The sequence below is a fragment of the Brassica napus genome, chromosome C7 (assembly GCF_020379485.1).
Source record: "Brassica napus cultivar Da-Ae chromosome C7, Da-Ae, whole genome shotgun sequence".
NCBI lineage: Eukaryota > Viridiplantae > Streptophyta > Magnoliopsida > Brassicales > Brassicaceae > Brassica > Brassica napus.
The window spans coordinates 36,249,657-36,264,486 of NC_063450.1; the positions used below are offsets into that span (position 1 = coordinate 36,249,657).

The 14,830-nt window shown below is 34.3% G+C and overlaps 3 protein-coding genes across 8 annotated transcripts; 2 read left to right on the top strand and 1 right to left on the bottom strand.

The window, feature by feature from the left end:
• Nucleotides 1-2,259: 2,259 nt before the first annotated feature.
• On the top strand, nt 2,260-3,926 carry LOC106407166 (E3 ubiquitin protein ligase RIE1). The gene is made up of 5 exons (XM_013847966.3): nt 2,260-2,866; nt 2,932-3,051; nt 3,137-3,269; nt 3,348-3,506; nt 3,591-3,926. Exons 1-5 carry the CDS (start codon nt 2,367-2,369, stop codon nt 3,753-3,755), a joined length of 1,077 nt encoding a protein of 358 aa, XP_013703420.2. The 5' UTR covers nt 2,260-2,366; the 3' UTR covers nt 3,756-3,926.
• Nucleotides 3,927-6,833: 2,907 nt separating this feature from the next.
• Nucleotides 6,834-11,173, top strand: LOC106411250 (microtubule-associated protein 70-3). Of its 6 annotated transcripts, none has more exons than XR_007326643.1 (13): nt 6,834-7,060; nt 7,209-7,478; nt 7,653-7,738; nt 8,598-8,663; nt 8,750-8,920; nt 9,016-9,186; nt 9,276-9,431; nt 9,542-9,688; nt 9,772-9,843; nt 9,922-10,449; nt 10,535-10,740; nt 10,816-11,058; nt 11,092-11,173. XR_007326643.1 is itself a non-coding variant. In XM_013851971.3 (12 exons), the coding sequence occupies exons 2-12, from the start codon at nt 7,232-7,234 to the stop codon at nt 10,856-10,858; spliced, it is 1,893 nt and encodes a 630-aa protein (XP_013707425.2). In that variant the 5' UTR covers nt 6,834-7,060; nt 7,209-7,231; the 3' UTR covers nt 10,859-11,173. The 6 variants fall into 6 exon arrangements, 4 of the variants coding, with proteins under 4 accessions (XP_013707425.2, XP_013707427.2, XP_013707426.2 ...); XR_007326644.1 differs by having other exon boundaries at nt 10,819-11,058; XM_013851971.3 differs by having other exon boundaries at nt 10,816-11,173.
• A 736-nt stretch (nt 11,174-11,909) lies between these two features.
• On the bottom strand, nt 11,910-12,790 carry BNAC07G21120D. The gene has a single exon (XM_013849658.3). The coding sequence runs from the start codon at nt 12,564-12,566 to the stop codon at nt 12,051-12,053; it is 516 nt and encodes a 171-aa protein (XP_013705112.2). The 5' UTR covers nt 12,567-12,790; the 3' UTR covers nt 11,910-12,050.
• Between the last annotated feature and the right edge of the window lie 2,040 nt (nt 12,791-14,830).

Genomic DNA, 14,830 nt, shown 5'->3' on the forward strand with positions numbered 1-14,830 from the left:
TGCAAACAGAAAACAAATGATATGTAAGCAGGAATATAAAAGTAGAAATTAAAAAAGAAATCAAAATAACCTGTCACTTAGGAAAGCTAAGCTTAAGACAGTAAGAGCAGCATCAATGATGGCAAGAGGTAAGGAGATAATCACAAGACCTGAGTGTTCAACACAGCTCAAAAGGATCATTAATCATATTTCTCAATCAGTGCTTTAAAAATGACACAGAAATGCTTTGTCATTCTATTGAACATGTTAAAGGGCATAACCAAATCCCATCAAGATAGAAACTTTTGGAGAAAATAAGATGGATTACATTAGCTTTTGTACTGCTCAAAGTGAATCCTGAATTGCTTTGTTTTATCTGTTCAATTAATACAACAAAACAAACCTATTAGTTCTCAAACCATTATTATTGAAGATTGAAGCCTCGTATTTGAATCTCAAAACTCTAGACTTTGGAATCATACCGAGATGGCGTTGGAGAATCAAAGCTTCATGTTTTCGTCGGAGTTGATGATAATGTTTGTCGTCGCCGGAGTTGATTGGGATTTCGTCGCCTTGGTGCCGCCGTCGTGAGAGAGAGATCAGAGAGAATATAATCAAAGCTTCGTGCTTTCGTCGGAGTTGATGACAGTGCTCATCGTCTTCGTGCCACAGTCATGAGAGAGAGATCGTAGGAGACGACGCCGAGGAAGACGCGTCTTTTTTTGTTAGTTGTATTATTTATTGAGGGTATTAGAGTCTTTTGAACAGTTAATGAATATTATTTTTGTGACTTTTAGCTTTCCATCTTATTTTTGAGACAAAAACTAAAAAGATACTATTATGGAGAATTGCCCATTTAATAATACAGTATTATGTTATTTATTAACTTTTCTTATTTTTATTATATAAAATTAACTAATTATAATTTTTGTTTAACCAATTATTTTTAATAGTTAAATAAAAAATATTATATTTAAAAAGTAGAATATTGTTTAATAAAATTGATTAGATAAAAAAAAAATATATATATATATAGTTAGAGTTTTTGGTATAAAATTAAATAAACTGCAAATTCGACAATATATAAATTGAAACTAATATAATATGGTAGATAATTTTATAAACCAAAAAATCAAATTTAAACTTCACCGAACAGCCCTAGTTTTTTTTATGAAACTTATGAAACAACTGATTACATCAGTAAAGCAAAGAGACAAAGCAAAGTAAGAGACTACATAATAAAACTCAGAGCTTAAAATGCACTCTCTTGACGAATACGATCATGCAGCTAGGAAGGACCACCAAGAGCAAGGTATGACTGAAACAAACCATTACGCAGAACACTCCGAGCTATCTCCCTTGCTACAAAGTTCGATGTGGTCGATTCAATCTCAAAACCAACCATAGGGAAAGCACCAATTAACCCCACCACCTGTTGTAATAGCCATCGATACTTTGGCCAATCAGCAGGTCTTTTAATTGCTTCAACGAGTTCGCTTAAGTAAGAGCCAATTACCACTTTTTGAACATGTAGGTTTCTCAAACTCTGTAAAGCCCATAACAAAACTCTTGGCTCTACCGTGAATCTGTCCGGAGAAGAGGTAAAAGCTTCTCGTGCATGATGGTTGAGATCTTCCTTGGTAATCTCTTGTAATCCAAGAGCCACCACAATGCAGCTTATTATTACGCCAGTTCGCATGTATGTTACATTTCACCTGAGATTGCAGTGGAGGAGACCAACTCCTGGCCAGGACCAGAGCAGAAGGACAGTTCAAAGGTGAGTTACGAGCCCTGTTAAGCCCTTTCCATAGTTTAGCTTCCTCCATTGCAAATAGAACTTGTCTCCTCACAGAGTCTCTTGTGTTAGCGAAGATGATCGCATTCATGTTCTTCCATATTGCCCACAATAACCAAGGAATAGCTCTTCGACTCTCACTTGAAACGCTCTCATCCGCCATTAGGTCAAAACAATAGTCGAGCTTTTTTTGCAACAGACCAACAGCCCTAGTTTTGACTATGCAAAACAAAACAAAAAATGTTTGAATATGAGTTTTGGGTCGGCATGACCAACAAAAATGACCACCTTTACTACCTTTGCGCCAGTTAATAGCTAACAAACGTGGAAACATCCAAAGGTCAAAGGATAATTTGAATGATAACTAATATTTTTGACTCTGTCAGTCTAATCGTAAATTAATTATTATAATTATCGTCGTTTACTTAATCAAGTTAACTCTAGTTAATTAGTTTAGATCAATTTTAAAATGACCGGCCCGACATGGCTTAGCGTTTTCTAAAGAGAGAGAGAGAAAGTGAAACCAGTAATCAATTCTCTTCGTCGGTTTAAAAGAAACAAAAAAAAAAAAACTCCCGAGAAGAATAAACCGATGTCGTCGTCTTCCCCTTCAGATCCCACAGCGGCGCGTGATCAACACGCCCCACTTCTCCGCCCGCGTCAGGACGGCTCCTCCTCTTCTTCATCAGCCGCCAGGCCTACAGCTCTCGCCGTTCTCTTGGGCCGGATCACCGGCCACCGCGCGCCGTCGATGCTCGTGAGAGAGACGGCGGCGCGTGCCTTCGAGGAGAGACGCATCGACTGGGGCTACTCGAAGCCCGTCGTCGCCGCCGACATACTCTGGAACGCCGCTCTGGTAATCGCCTCGGCGGTTATGCTCGTCGGCACAATCGAAGAAAGACCGAACGAGCCGATCAGGGTGTGGATCTGCGGGTACGGGTTACAGTGTTTGATCCACGTGGCGTTGGTTTGGTCCGAGTACTGGAGGAGAAACACGAGGCGTAGAGCTAGAGATTTGGAGTCCGGTGACGGTCTAGGTTACAACAGTGAGTATGATCATGAAGAAGATGGTGATAGTTCAACAACATACAGGTTTGGTCTTTATGATGATTTAGTCTGTTCTTGTCGGTTTATGATGAATGTGTTGTTGTGATCAGTTTTGCGAAAAGATGTGAGTCGATAAACACTGTGATATCATTCATATGGTGGATACTTGGATTCTATTGGGTAGTTCAAGGTGGAGATAGGCTTTTAGGAGAAGCTCCTAACCTTTACTGGTAATAATACAGTTTTTGGTCACATTGTTAAAACACTACACATTATTTGTTTTTCTTTTAATATCTTGTTGGGTTTTTTTCGCAGGTTGTCGGTGATGTTACTGGCGATTGATGTGTTCTTCGCCATTTTCTGTGTTCTTTTGGCTTGCCTTGTTGGGATAGCTCTCTGCTGCTGCCTCCCCTGCATCATCGCCCTTCTTTATGCCGTTGCAGGAACGGTATGAGCATGAATAGTCTCTTGAAAATGTCCATCTTTGTGGTCTTTAAAGATTACAGCTTTGCGGGTTTATATACAGGAAGGGGTATCAGAGGCGGAGCTAGGAGTTCTTCCGATGTACAAGTTTCAGGCTTTTCATAGCAACGAGAAGAGCATTACCGGAGCTGGTAAAATGGTTCCCGTTCCGACTGATGGTTTAAGCTTGGCAACTGAAAGAACATTACTTGCTGAGGATGCGGTAAAACCAATCTGTTATGATAAGAATTTGTTATGTTTTATAAAGTTTGAAAGATGTTTGTTTACTTTGATTTCTTTCCTGCAGGACTGTTGTATATGTCTGAGCTCTTATGAAGATGGAGCAGAGCTTCATACTCTTCCTTGCAACCACCATTTCCATGCCAATTGTATAGTTAAATGGCTAAAGATGAGAGCAACGTGCCCTCTCTGCAAACATAACATCCTTAAAGGAACCACTGACCAATCTTGAAGACGGACTCTAATAAAACAGAGACATAAGTTCCATTTCATCAGTTAAAACTCTTGTATATATAAAATGAAAAATCATGTATCTATTGTTAAAGGTATCCCTTTTTAATTGCAAGAGATCACATTATACATATCATCTCTAAGTTCAAGTACATCTCACTTCGTTGTCACATTTTTTACTGCATTCCTCATCACTTACAACTGATTTGAGCCTTTTAGTTTGCATATTGAGACACAAACCTGAAGCAGCGGTCATATTCCCCTCCTTTTCATAAAGCTCTAATCAAGAGATCAAAAACAGCTGCATCAGGACTTATCTCTCTTCTCAGCATTTCATCGAAAACTTGTCTAGCCTCCACCATCAGTCAAAACCTTGCTAGCTAACCTGTAAATCAATGTAGTGTAGGTTAACAAGTCGAGCTCGAGACCCTGTTGAACCATTTTGGTTTTTAACTTAAACGCATCAACCAAATTCCCTTTGCTTATACAAATCAGCTATCCAAGAAGTGTACATGAGCATATCTGGAACAAGTACAGCCTCTGAAAGTTTGCTAAAGAGTTTCTGAAACTCCTCTGCACAAAGCGTCAATAAGCAGTGTACATAACATCATTAGCTTTCACTTAAAAGACAGCCTTCATGCACCCGGATTTGAAATACGCATTCATCATTTTTGTCAAAAGCATACTCCTCTGTTACAAAAAAAATATCCATGTTTTAGAAAATTATTTGTTTATAAAAGATACGTTCTTTACATTTTTATTAAATAATAATTGTAAATTATAAAATTTTAGAAAATTAATTATGTTTATTGGCTAAAAGTTATAAAAAATAGTTAATCACAAAAATGCATTTTTTGTCAGTGAAAAACAATGCATTTATAACTAAAATTTATATGTTTTATTAATGTGTATGAAAATTCTAAAAGATATGTATCTTTTCGAAAAGAGGGAATGTAATTCAGATCAGGGGCGTCTCAATTATTTTTTATACCCTGTTCAAAAATATTAACGATATATTTAAAGCATAATAAAATAGCTTTAGAAATTAATAGTTCTATTTATATATGTTTAAGGTTTTTTTATAAATTATAAACTCTAAATTAGTCAGTACTGTATTTAAATTTTGAAGTTTTAGACTATAATTTATGTATATATTGTTGAAAATTTCTTTAAAATTTTTATTTTTATATTCGAACCCTGTTCGACCGCTCCACATGCACGTGCGATTAGACGGCCCTGTTTCAGATAATTTGGATAATAAATAGTTTGTATGATTCAAATAAAATATCAGGTAATTTATATTATTTTAAATAGTTGGTGTAATTCAATTTCTTTAAATATTTTGAATATTGTTATAAATTATATTTATACATATATATTTGATTTCTTTTAAATTTAACTAATAATTTTAGGTTAAATTTTGATTCAATGCTCATTTGCTTTTTGGTTTGGATATTTTGGATATAGATATGAACTAATATATGTATTAGCTTTCTGTTGTTTGGTTTGGTTTCTTCGGTGTTGGTTAATTTGTTTATGTTGAGGTGGTTCGGTTCTAAAGACACCGTTTTGAAACAATGTTTCCTTCATCTTAAGAGTGAAATTATTTGCGCCAAACATAAATTATAATTTATAAGGAAATACATATGATTGGCCTGCAAACCTGTATTAAATTCGTTAGGTAACATACGTTGATTGCTTACTGATAAATGGTAAGAAGCAGCCCCAGTTTTTAATATAAAATCGCTCAAACCATCAAATTAGAATCGAATGTCCCCTTACCAAAATTAACAATTTGAATATTTTGTTACATTATGTAACGTATGAAGTAAGACTTGTGACTTGTGAACATACACATATAACTACAAAACCGTGTGAAGAGAACAGTGACTTTTCGAGAGAAAAATCTAATAAGATTTTCGAGTATTGGAGGACGTGATTTGTAGTGTTTCTATCGCTACACGTGAGGACAGATTGGATGGTTGATAATGAAAATCTAAAGAATGGCCGGATCAATATATACTTGTCAATGGCTATAGCCTATATTGATTCTCCACTTCCAAATAAAATTAACATGGTCCATGATCCTTTAGACTATCAACAAAGGAAGCATACATACGACTTATAGACAGTAGAAGTTCTATAAATCAATACTTTGGTAAATTAATAAATATAATAAATTAAAAAATTTCATCAATTTTGAATTGAATCGATTCAAAATATGACAAAAATCAATGAAAAATATAATAAATTTCATCAATTTTGAATTGAAACAATTCCAAAATATGACAAAAATCGATAAGATAATATTTTTTAAAATAAATTTCTATATAAATAAATGATCTCATTAATAGTTATATTATTTATAGCTTATATAAGTGCAAAAAAAATTGTTTGCTTTTTATTCACAAGAGTTGACTTCTATTTTTAACACTTCAATATATTTGGAAAAGATATAGTAAAGGCATATTTAAAATTATATTTAAATTCTATGAAAAATATTTCTTTTCTTTTCTTTGAAACATATTTCATACTAACCAACTAACATAGTAAAAGGTATGAAAATCAAATATCTAAAATTTAATTGATATATATGATAAAATCCACTATTTTTATTTTTATTTTGTAAATTAATAACTCTATAAATTAATAAAATATTATAATTCTAACATTATTAATTTATAGAGTTTTTACTTTAGTAAATTGATAGTTTAAAAATGATTATTGTGAATAACACAAATTTATTTAGTGACACAAATATCAAATTTTCCCAACAGAAAATACTCATTTTGTTAAATAAAAAACCATGTTGGAAAATTTTGTTTAATGAAATATAAACTATCACTTTTCCCACTGTTGTTAATAAAAGTTATATCACTTTGCCACTATAAAAAATCCGAAAGTAGTTTAATAAAAAAAAAGAAATTTTTTTACAGACCTCTTTTTTTTTTTTTTTTCAATTACAGACCTCTTATAAAATTAAATGAATGGTAATTAGTAATAAATCCCAATTTGGCAACCCTGAATTAATTAAACGTAATTTTGTACTATATATATATGACGCAATCATGTGTCTTCTATTAGCTAACACTTTAATTATTTACAACATTAAATAAAAACAAACATTTAGCCATAAACCTCTCTAAAATCCTTCTTCTTTCCTAAAGCTTATAAACAACAAACTTCCACCATTTCTCCCATTCCTGCATCTATAAGCTATATTTTGCAACAAACAAAAATTAAAATTCAAACCCTAACCCTTTTGGACTACGAGGAGTCTCCTTGATTCTCCTCAACGATTCTCAGGTCTTTCTGCATTTTTTTTTTGTTTTTCTTCGATTTCTGCTCGATTAAACGAGAATGTGTGTTTAGTTTCTATCTATCGTGGCGGTCTAGCTGAATTTCAGTGGTGGAATTTGAGATCTTGATTTGATTGTTTGAAATTTGAAATTAGGGTTTTAGATTTGGGGGGAAACGATGGAGGAAAGAGGATATGCGTTTGAGGTTAGCAATGGCCGTCCGACGGCGAGTGAGTTCGGGAGTTCTCGGAGGAATTCTTCGCCGCAGCGGCCGTCATTGACGAAGTCATCGTCTGTCCGTGAAGGAGGAGGAAGTAAAGGACGGAGGTCAGTGAAGCCGAGTTCTGAAGACGAGTTCATTACTTTACTCCATGGCTCAGATCCGGTGAGAGTCGAGCTCAGCAGGCTCGAGAATGAAGTCAGAGGTACAATAACGACGATACTCGACCATCTCTTTATTCTTATTGGTTGATTCAAGTTTCCGTTGACATTTTTTTTTTTTTAATTTTGATTTTGTAACATTGTGTTTTCACCCTGTACTTACGTGCATGCGTGTCATTTTGTTGGGGGTTTGAAACATTTGACTTTGGTGTGTGCAGATAAAGATCGGGAGTTGTCTGAATCCCAAGCTGAGATCAAGGCCTTGAGGTTGTCTGAACGCCAAAGAGAGAAGGCTGTCGAAGAGGTTAGTTACCATAGTGTTTTCGTTAGTTGTAATGCATTTACTTTCTTTCCCTTTTTTTTAACTCGAAATTGATGAACAAGTCTTGTTAGTCAGAGTTATCTGGAGCTCTTCTCTTCTTTCCCTTTTATTTTTCACTATGTTCTATTGTTCTTTAAGGTTGTTTGGATTGTGCTTTGATTCGACTTAGTTATTTCACATTGAGGTGAATATAGCTTGACATATTGGGTTCCTTTTGATTTGTTTGGATCATATTAATGGTCAGGAAGAGGTTTTAACCATGTGAAAATTTTAGGATTTACTTAAAACTAGTAAGTATCCTTCGGCTAGTATTTTCTGCTCAAGTTGCGTTCGTGTTCTTTGTGAGCCAGAACAGATTGTTGAAATCAATAAGTTTTTGGGGTTGGTTTCTAAATCTGGCTTAGCTTTCCCATATGTGGTCTTAGTACTTTTCTGTTACCGTTCCTTTGTAGACATGCCTTCACCAGTCGTTCGATGAAGAATATACATATTCTTGAGTTCTTGTTTCTCCAGAAAAGAAAACGTTACTCTATTTTTAGAGTAAAAAGATGACATCCCTATATCCCCCTCTATAATAGAGTAACTCTATTACAGAGTCAACCATTGGAGCAAAAGTTACTCTATAATAGAGTTACTCTATTTTAGAGGAAAATATAGGTTTGGGTTGGAGATGGCCTCAGCCTCTCACTATTGTTTGTAGCTAGTTTTTTGAAATGCTGTGTGATATAGTGCCAGTGAAAGTCACATGTATATGTAGTCTATCTATTGTATTACTTAAATAAATTGTTCCTTTCCATCTTTGTATACGCTGACGTTCTACTTCGAAATTTTATTGCTAAAGCTTACCGAAGAGTTGGGAAAGATGTCGGAGAAGCTCAAACTGGCTGAGAACCTTGTCCAGAGTAAAGTATGCTTGCAATGTTTCCTCGGTTGCATTTCATTTTGCTATTTCTTTTGGATCTGTATTTGATGAAAAATCATTTCCTGTTATAGAATCTTGAAATCAAGAAAATTAATGAAGAAAAAAGGGCGTCCATGGCAGCTCAATTTGCTGCAGAAGCCACTCTTCGAAGGGTTCATGCTGCTCAGAAGGATGATGATATGCCTCCTATTGAAGCCATTCTTGCCCCTCTAGAGGCTGAACTCAAGTTGGCGAGACATGAAGTATTTTTACTTTCTTTCTAACCAAACATATCTCTTCTGCTTATTGAGTCTTGGAACCTGTTAAAAAAAGTTGGATTTGCATTCTTCATTTGTAGATTGCTAAAGTTCAAGACGATAACAGAGCATTGGACCGTCTAACTAAATCAAAGGAAGCAGCTTTGCTGGATGCCGAAAGAACTGTCGAGACTGCTCTTGCCAAGGCTTCAATGGTTGATGATCTCCAGAACAAGAACCAAGAGTTAATGAAACAGATTGAAATTTGTCAGGTATTGCTTTATTAGGCGGAACTTTGGATTTCATTTCCTTCCTTAGGTTTTTTTCTGAGCATCCCTTGTTTACCGATTGTTTATACTAGGAAGAGAACAGGATTCTGGACAGAATGCACAGACAAAAGGTTGCAGAAGTTGAAAAGTTTACACAGACTGTGCGAGAGCTAGAAGAAGCTGTTCTTGCTGGTGGCGCAGCTGCAAATGCAGTGCGAGATTACCAGAGGAAATTCCAAGAAATGAATGTAATCACATTTTACCTTTACAGTGCCTCAGTAGCGTATTGTCTTCATTGGTTCTTATTATATTCAACTCATGTGCTGACCATAACTGTGGCCACTGTTGTTTACCTCAGGAAGAGAGGAGAGTCCTTGACCGGGAGCTGGCCCGTGCAAAGGTAAGCGCAAGCAGGGTTGCAACTGTAGTGGCAAATGAGTGGAAAGATGGTAGCGACAAAGTGATGCCTGTGAAGCAATGGCTCGAAGAACGGAGATTTCTGCAGGTCACTTATCTTTGTTTGGCTTCTCTTTGCTTCTTCAAATCGTCTGATTCATTTTAACTTCAACCGTTATAACTAATTATCAGGGAGAAATGCAACAGCTACGTGACAAACTTGCCATAGCTGACCGAGCTGCAAAATCAGAAGCTCAGCTGAAGGTATTAGAATCTTTAAGTCTTCTTTATATCCTTTCATATCATGGCTTTAGTTAGAATTGGCTCTTTTGTTTTTTGCAGGAGAAATTTCAACTGCGGCTTAAGGTCTTAGAAGAGAGTTTAAGAGGGCCTCCAAGCGGTGGCAACAGAACGACACCTGGAGGAAGAAGTATCAGCAACGGGCCTTCACGAAGACAATCACTTGGCGGAGCCGATGTCATACCAAAACTGACCTCAAATGGATTCTTCTCCAAGAGAACACCGAGTTCCCAGTTCAGATCTTTGAGTTCTAGTGCAAGTACAGTGCTGAAGCATGCTAGAGGAACATCCAAATCATTCGACGGAGGCAGCAGATCTTTAGATAGGAGCAAACTGCTAACAAACGAACGAAGCTCGAAGTTTCCACTGAACCAATCTTCTGAAGGAACCAGCGAAGGCGACTTACCTAACTCAACAAAACAAGAAGAGTCAGAGAAGCCTGCAGGAGGAACGAATAATGATAGTGTCCCGGGAGTGTTACATGATTTGCTTCAGAAGGAGGTGATAACTTTAAGAAAAGCTGCTCATGATAAAGATCAAAGCATAAGAGATAAGGACGAAGCTATTGAGGTCAGTTTAGTTTTTTACCTTTTCCAGGAATGTGTTTTTGATTCTGTTTATAATCTCTGATTGGTGACAAAAAATGTTTGCGTAGATGTTGGCCAAGAAGGTTGAGACACTAACAAAGGCGATGGAGGTAGAGGCAAAGAAGATGAGAAGAGAAGTAGCTGCAATGGAGAAAGAAGTTTCAGCCATGCGTGTGGATAATAAAGGACCAGATAGTAGAACGAGACGTCTCTCTACTACTACTACTAACTCAAGGGGATCTTCAACAACTACTGCACATTTGCTGTCAGGAAGGTACTTAAATGACCAAGTGGTTATATTAGTTTTTAACTTATAAGTAAATGTTTTAATCGCATAATTGGTGTTTAGCAGGGGGTCAGGACGAATGGGGATGACAAGGAGCACGCAGTAATCGAAAGAAGTAACCAGAAAGAAAGTTTGATTCCACGAGCTAAATTTCAATCTCAATCAGTGATTAATATATTGAAGGATGATTATTAAAAACAAAAGCACACAAATGTAGAAAAGCAATTGAGAAAGTTTGTGTGCTTCTCTAACATAGTAAGATTGCTAATCTTCTTTGTGTTGGTGATGTTTATTGTTTTACTTATAGTATAGTACAGAAAAGAGTTGTTTTACTTATAGTATAGTACAGAAAAGAGTTAGCCTGTGTGTGTGTTTGTAACTACCCTTTTAAGCTTCGTGTGTGACTTGTTTTATTTCTCTCTTTACCTCTGTCCATTTTTCTTATAGATTTTATACATAAATTGGACACTAAACAAACTACGCATTTAACATGTTTGGGTTGAAGTAATGTTTTAGGTTGAAGAAACTTCAAACATTAGACTATGAACTTAACATAGTGGTAAGTAGTTTGGTTTCTCACAACTAGCTCTTACTTTTTCTGGTCAACGCAGAACTTATACGATTGTTACAAATCCTAAAATCTTCTCATTAGCATTCTTCTCTTTATGAATTCAAACGCAACATTTATTGACCATAACAGACTCTCACCACAATCTTGTAAGCAAATAATGTTCATGGTCTTAGCAAAAAAAAAAAAAAAAAAAGAATGTTCATGGTTTCAAGCCTTTAGAGTTTAAACTTAACGTAGTTTGGTTTCTCATTGTCTGTCAAAGAGAACTTAGATGATTGTTGCAAATCTTAAAATTAGTTCAGTAAAAGAGGTGTGAAGTATTAAATTCTTTGAGTAGAAGTTGAGATACCACATTGAAAATTTAGGTGATCAAGAGTAGTAATATATAAAGAATTTTGGCAATTTACTCGAATCAATTTTAAATTTAAAGCACATGAAATTCAATACGGAGTTACGGACTCGTAATTTCGTTTGGTCAGATAAATATGATAGTGTAAAGAGGTATTATTGGTTATAAAGTGGTGGTATGCAGTTTGAGATAGGTAATAAAAACCATAATCTCCAGCAACTGTATTGAAAGTTTAAATAAACCAACACTAATATATATATATAAAACTCTGGATCAATTCACTTAAATTAGCATTCTTCTCTCTACTAATCAAAAGGCAACATTCATTGACCATATAACACTCTCTTGATATACAGTGTATATATATCTTCTAGAACATTACTTGACCATAGTCTCCTTGAAAGCTTGAAAAGAGAGTCCTTTCTGAATGTAATGAATCTGTGAAGGATCGAAAGGACCTCTCACTCTATCTATCTTCGTAATCACTGCTCTCTCCGGCAACACACTCCTCGCCGGGTCCACCGCCGTGTCTCCGCTCAGACACGACGAAAATCCTTTGAAGATCAGAACTTCCACCTCTTCACCGTCAACAATGGCCGTCACGATAAGCGCTTCGTCTCTACACGTTTGGCTATAAGTCTCCAGCATCGCTATCTCCTCGTTGTAGCCGTACGTTTCATCTTCATCTTCTCCGTCGTCTCTCACCCTTCTCCGAGCACCGCACCGTAATGGCTTCGAAGCTCTCGATGTCGCAGGAACGGTTGAAATGGTGTTACGGGTATTCGAGTTTGTGCGTGATGGTAATTCGGTTATTTGAGAAAACTGCCGAGAAATGCGCCGGGAAAGGAGTAATCCGGCTATGCTGCAGCATGGACCCGCCGGCGTGATAAGCATTGTATTTTGTTAAAGAGTCATACCATTATGTGAGGTGACCATTGTTTTTATGATTTTTAAGATAAGATTTTTTTTTGCTTTTTTTGTGTGTGTGGTAAACTTAGCATTCTCGTTGGATCTATAGACTACTCAAAGATTCATCATGTATTCACAATTTAAAAAGGAAAAAAAATTATTAAACAAGAAAACAAGGGGGAAAATGAGCATAATATTCCCTAAATATTTAGAACCCGCAGTTTTAATACTTAAGTATTGCTTGCACAAAATTATTCATCAACTAATAATTAACTGCACAAAATTGAAAATAAAATAGTCAACCATTAATCGGTTATTCTCGTCAAATTTTAACGATTAATTATTCTAATCATAATTTTGCGCACTCAATGATTAGTTAAGGAATAAATATGCGGATATAACTTAAGTATTTAATATGCCAACTGAAAATACTTGAGGAACAAACACTCACATTTTTGTAAGCATGGGCAAAAAAAAAAGGAACCAAACCAAACCAAAGTATATGTCCAAACCATTTGGTTCATGATTTTATCAATCCAAATGGTTTGGTTTGGTTTTAACCGAACCAAACTGAAAAATCAAAGTATTTTTAACTAGATTAATTAAATATTTAATAATATTAAAATTTAATATATTTAACCATTTAATCTAAACAGGTAAACAGAATTTTATAAATTTTACTTATAAATGAATAGAATAAATACAACTAAAATAAAATAAAAGAATATGAATCTTATACATTAGCATCAAAACCAAAAAAAATACCTATGATATTTTATATTAGGTTTAAAAATAATAATATAAAATTATTGGGTTAGTCTTCTAGATTTTATTGTGATGTTTGGCTTTACATTTAAATATGAAAAAATAATGCTTTAGTGTCGAATGATGATTTGTTTATGTTTTTTATAAATTATATTTTGTAACTGAACTAGAATAAAACTAAAAAAACAACTCAACTGAACTGAACAAACACAAAAAATTATATTAAACCGAAGCGAACACAAACCAGACCGAATTAAAACCAAACCAAACATAAACCAAACCAAAATATTTTGGGTTGACTTTGTTTTAAGGTTTTTTAGACCCAAATAAACCGAACCGAACCAAACCCAAACCAAACCCGACCTAAACCGAATTGTCCACGCTTACTTTTTTTGTTATGTTTCTTATTAAATTTAAAGTCAGGAACATAAATCCATTTAAAAATATTATTAACTTAAACAAAACCAATATACGAGATATTTACTTTTTAGAAGAAATGGTTGAGTTCTTACAATTATATATATAAAACAATAAAAGATAATTATAGTTACATCGTATTGTTGATGTACTTGATATTTATAAAATCACTCTAGATGATTTTTTAAAATAATTTATAATTAAAAAGGTTCTCAAGTTTAACCAATATACGAGATATTTAATCCAGGAAAAGGATTTTTGAGTTTTTACAAAAGCATATAAAAGAAATACATTTGAATTGTATCGATGTTATATGATTTTCTAAAATAGAGATAATTACATTTTATTGTTTAAAGTAGAGATCCAATGTGCATCATATAATTTTCCAAGAAATACGAAATTATCCATAGGTTTTATAAAGATGAAGCACGTCAACTATACGATAAAACTATAAGTATTTGTATTGTTTATACATAAAAAACTCAAAAACTCTTTCTAAAAGTAAATATTCGTTTATTGGTTATATCTAACTTAAGTATCTTTTAAATTATGATTTTTTTTAAAAAATGACTGGTGTTTTTAATTTCTCAATTATTTGCAATCGACAAATTAAATACTAAAGTATTATATGCACATATTTATTTCTCAACTAATCATTGCACAAAATTATAATTAAAATAGTCAACAGTTAAAATCGACATAAATTGTTAGTTTTCCGTTAACTAGTTAATAGTTGACTATTTTATTCTTAATTTTTTGCAGTCAACCTCTACTTGGACAATAATATTGTGCAAGCAATACTTGATATTAAAACTGCCCGATTACAAATACATGGAAAATAAAATGCCCAAAACAAGAGTATTTTTGTATTTTAGAGATGTTATTGTATTGTCGTTGGTTTTTATAACTAGAAATGCAAGAAAACTATCTGTTTCCGTGACCACGTTTCTTCTTTTGTTTAAGAAGATCTTATTATGGTAGTATATGTTGAAAGGTAATACAAATTGATTGTGCTATCTATATTATTAAAATGCATATATATTTATAGCTAATTTCTTTTCAATTTT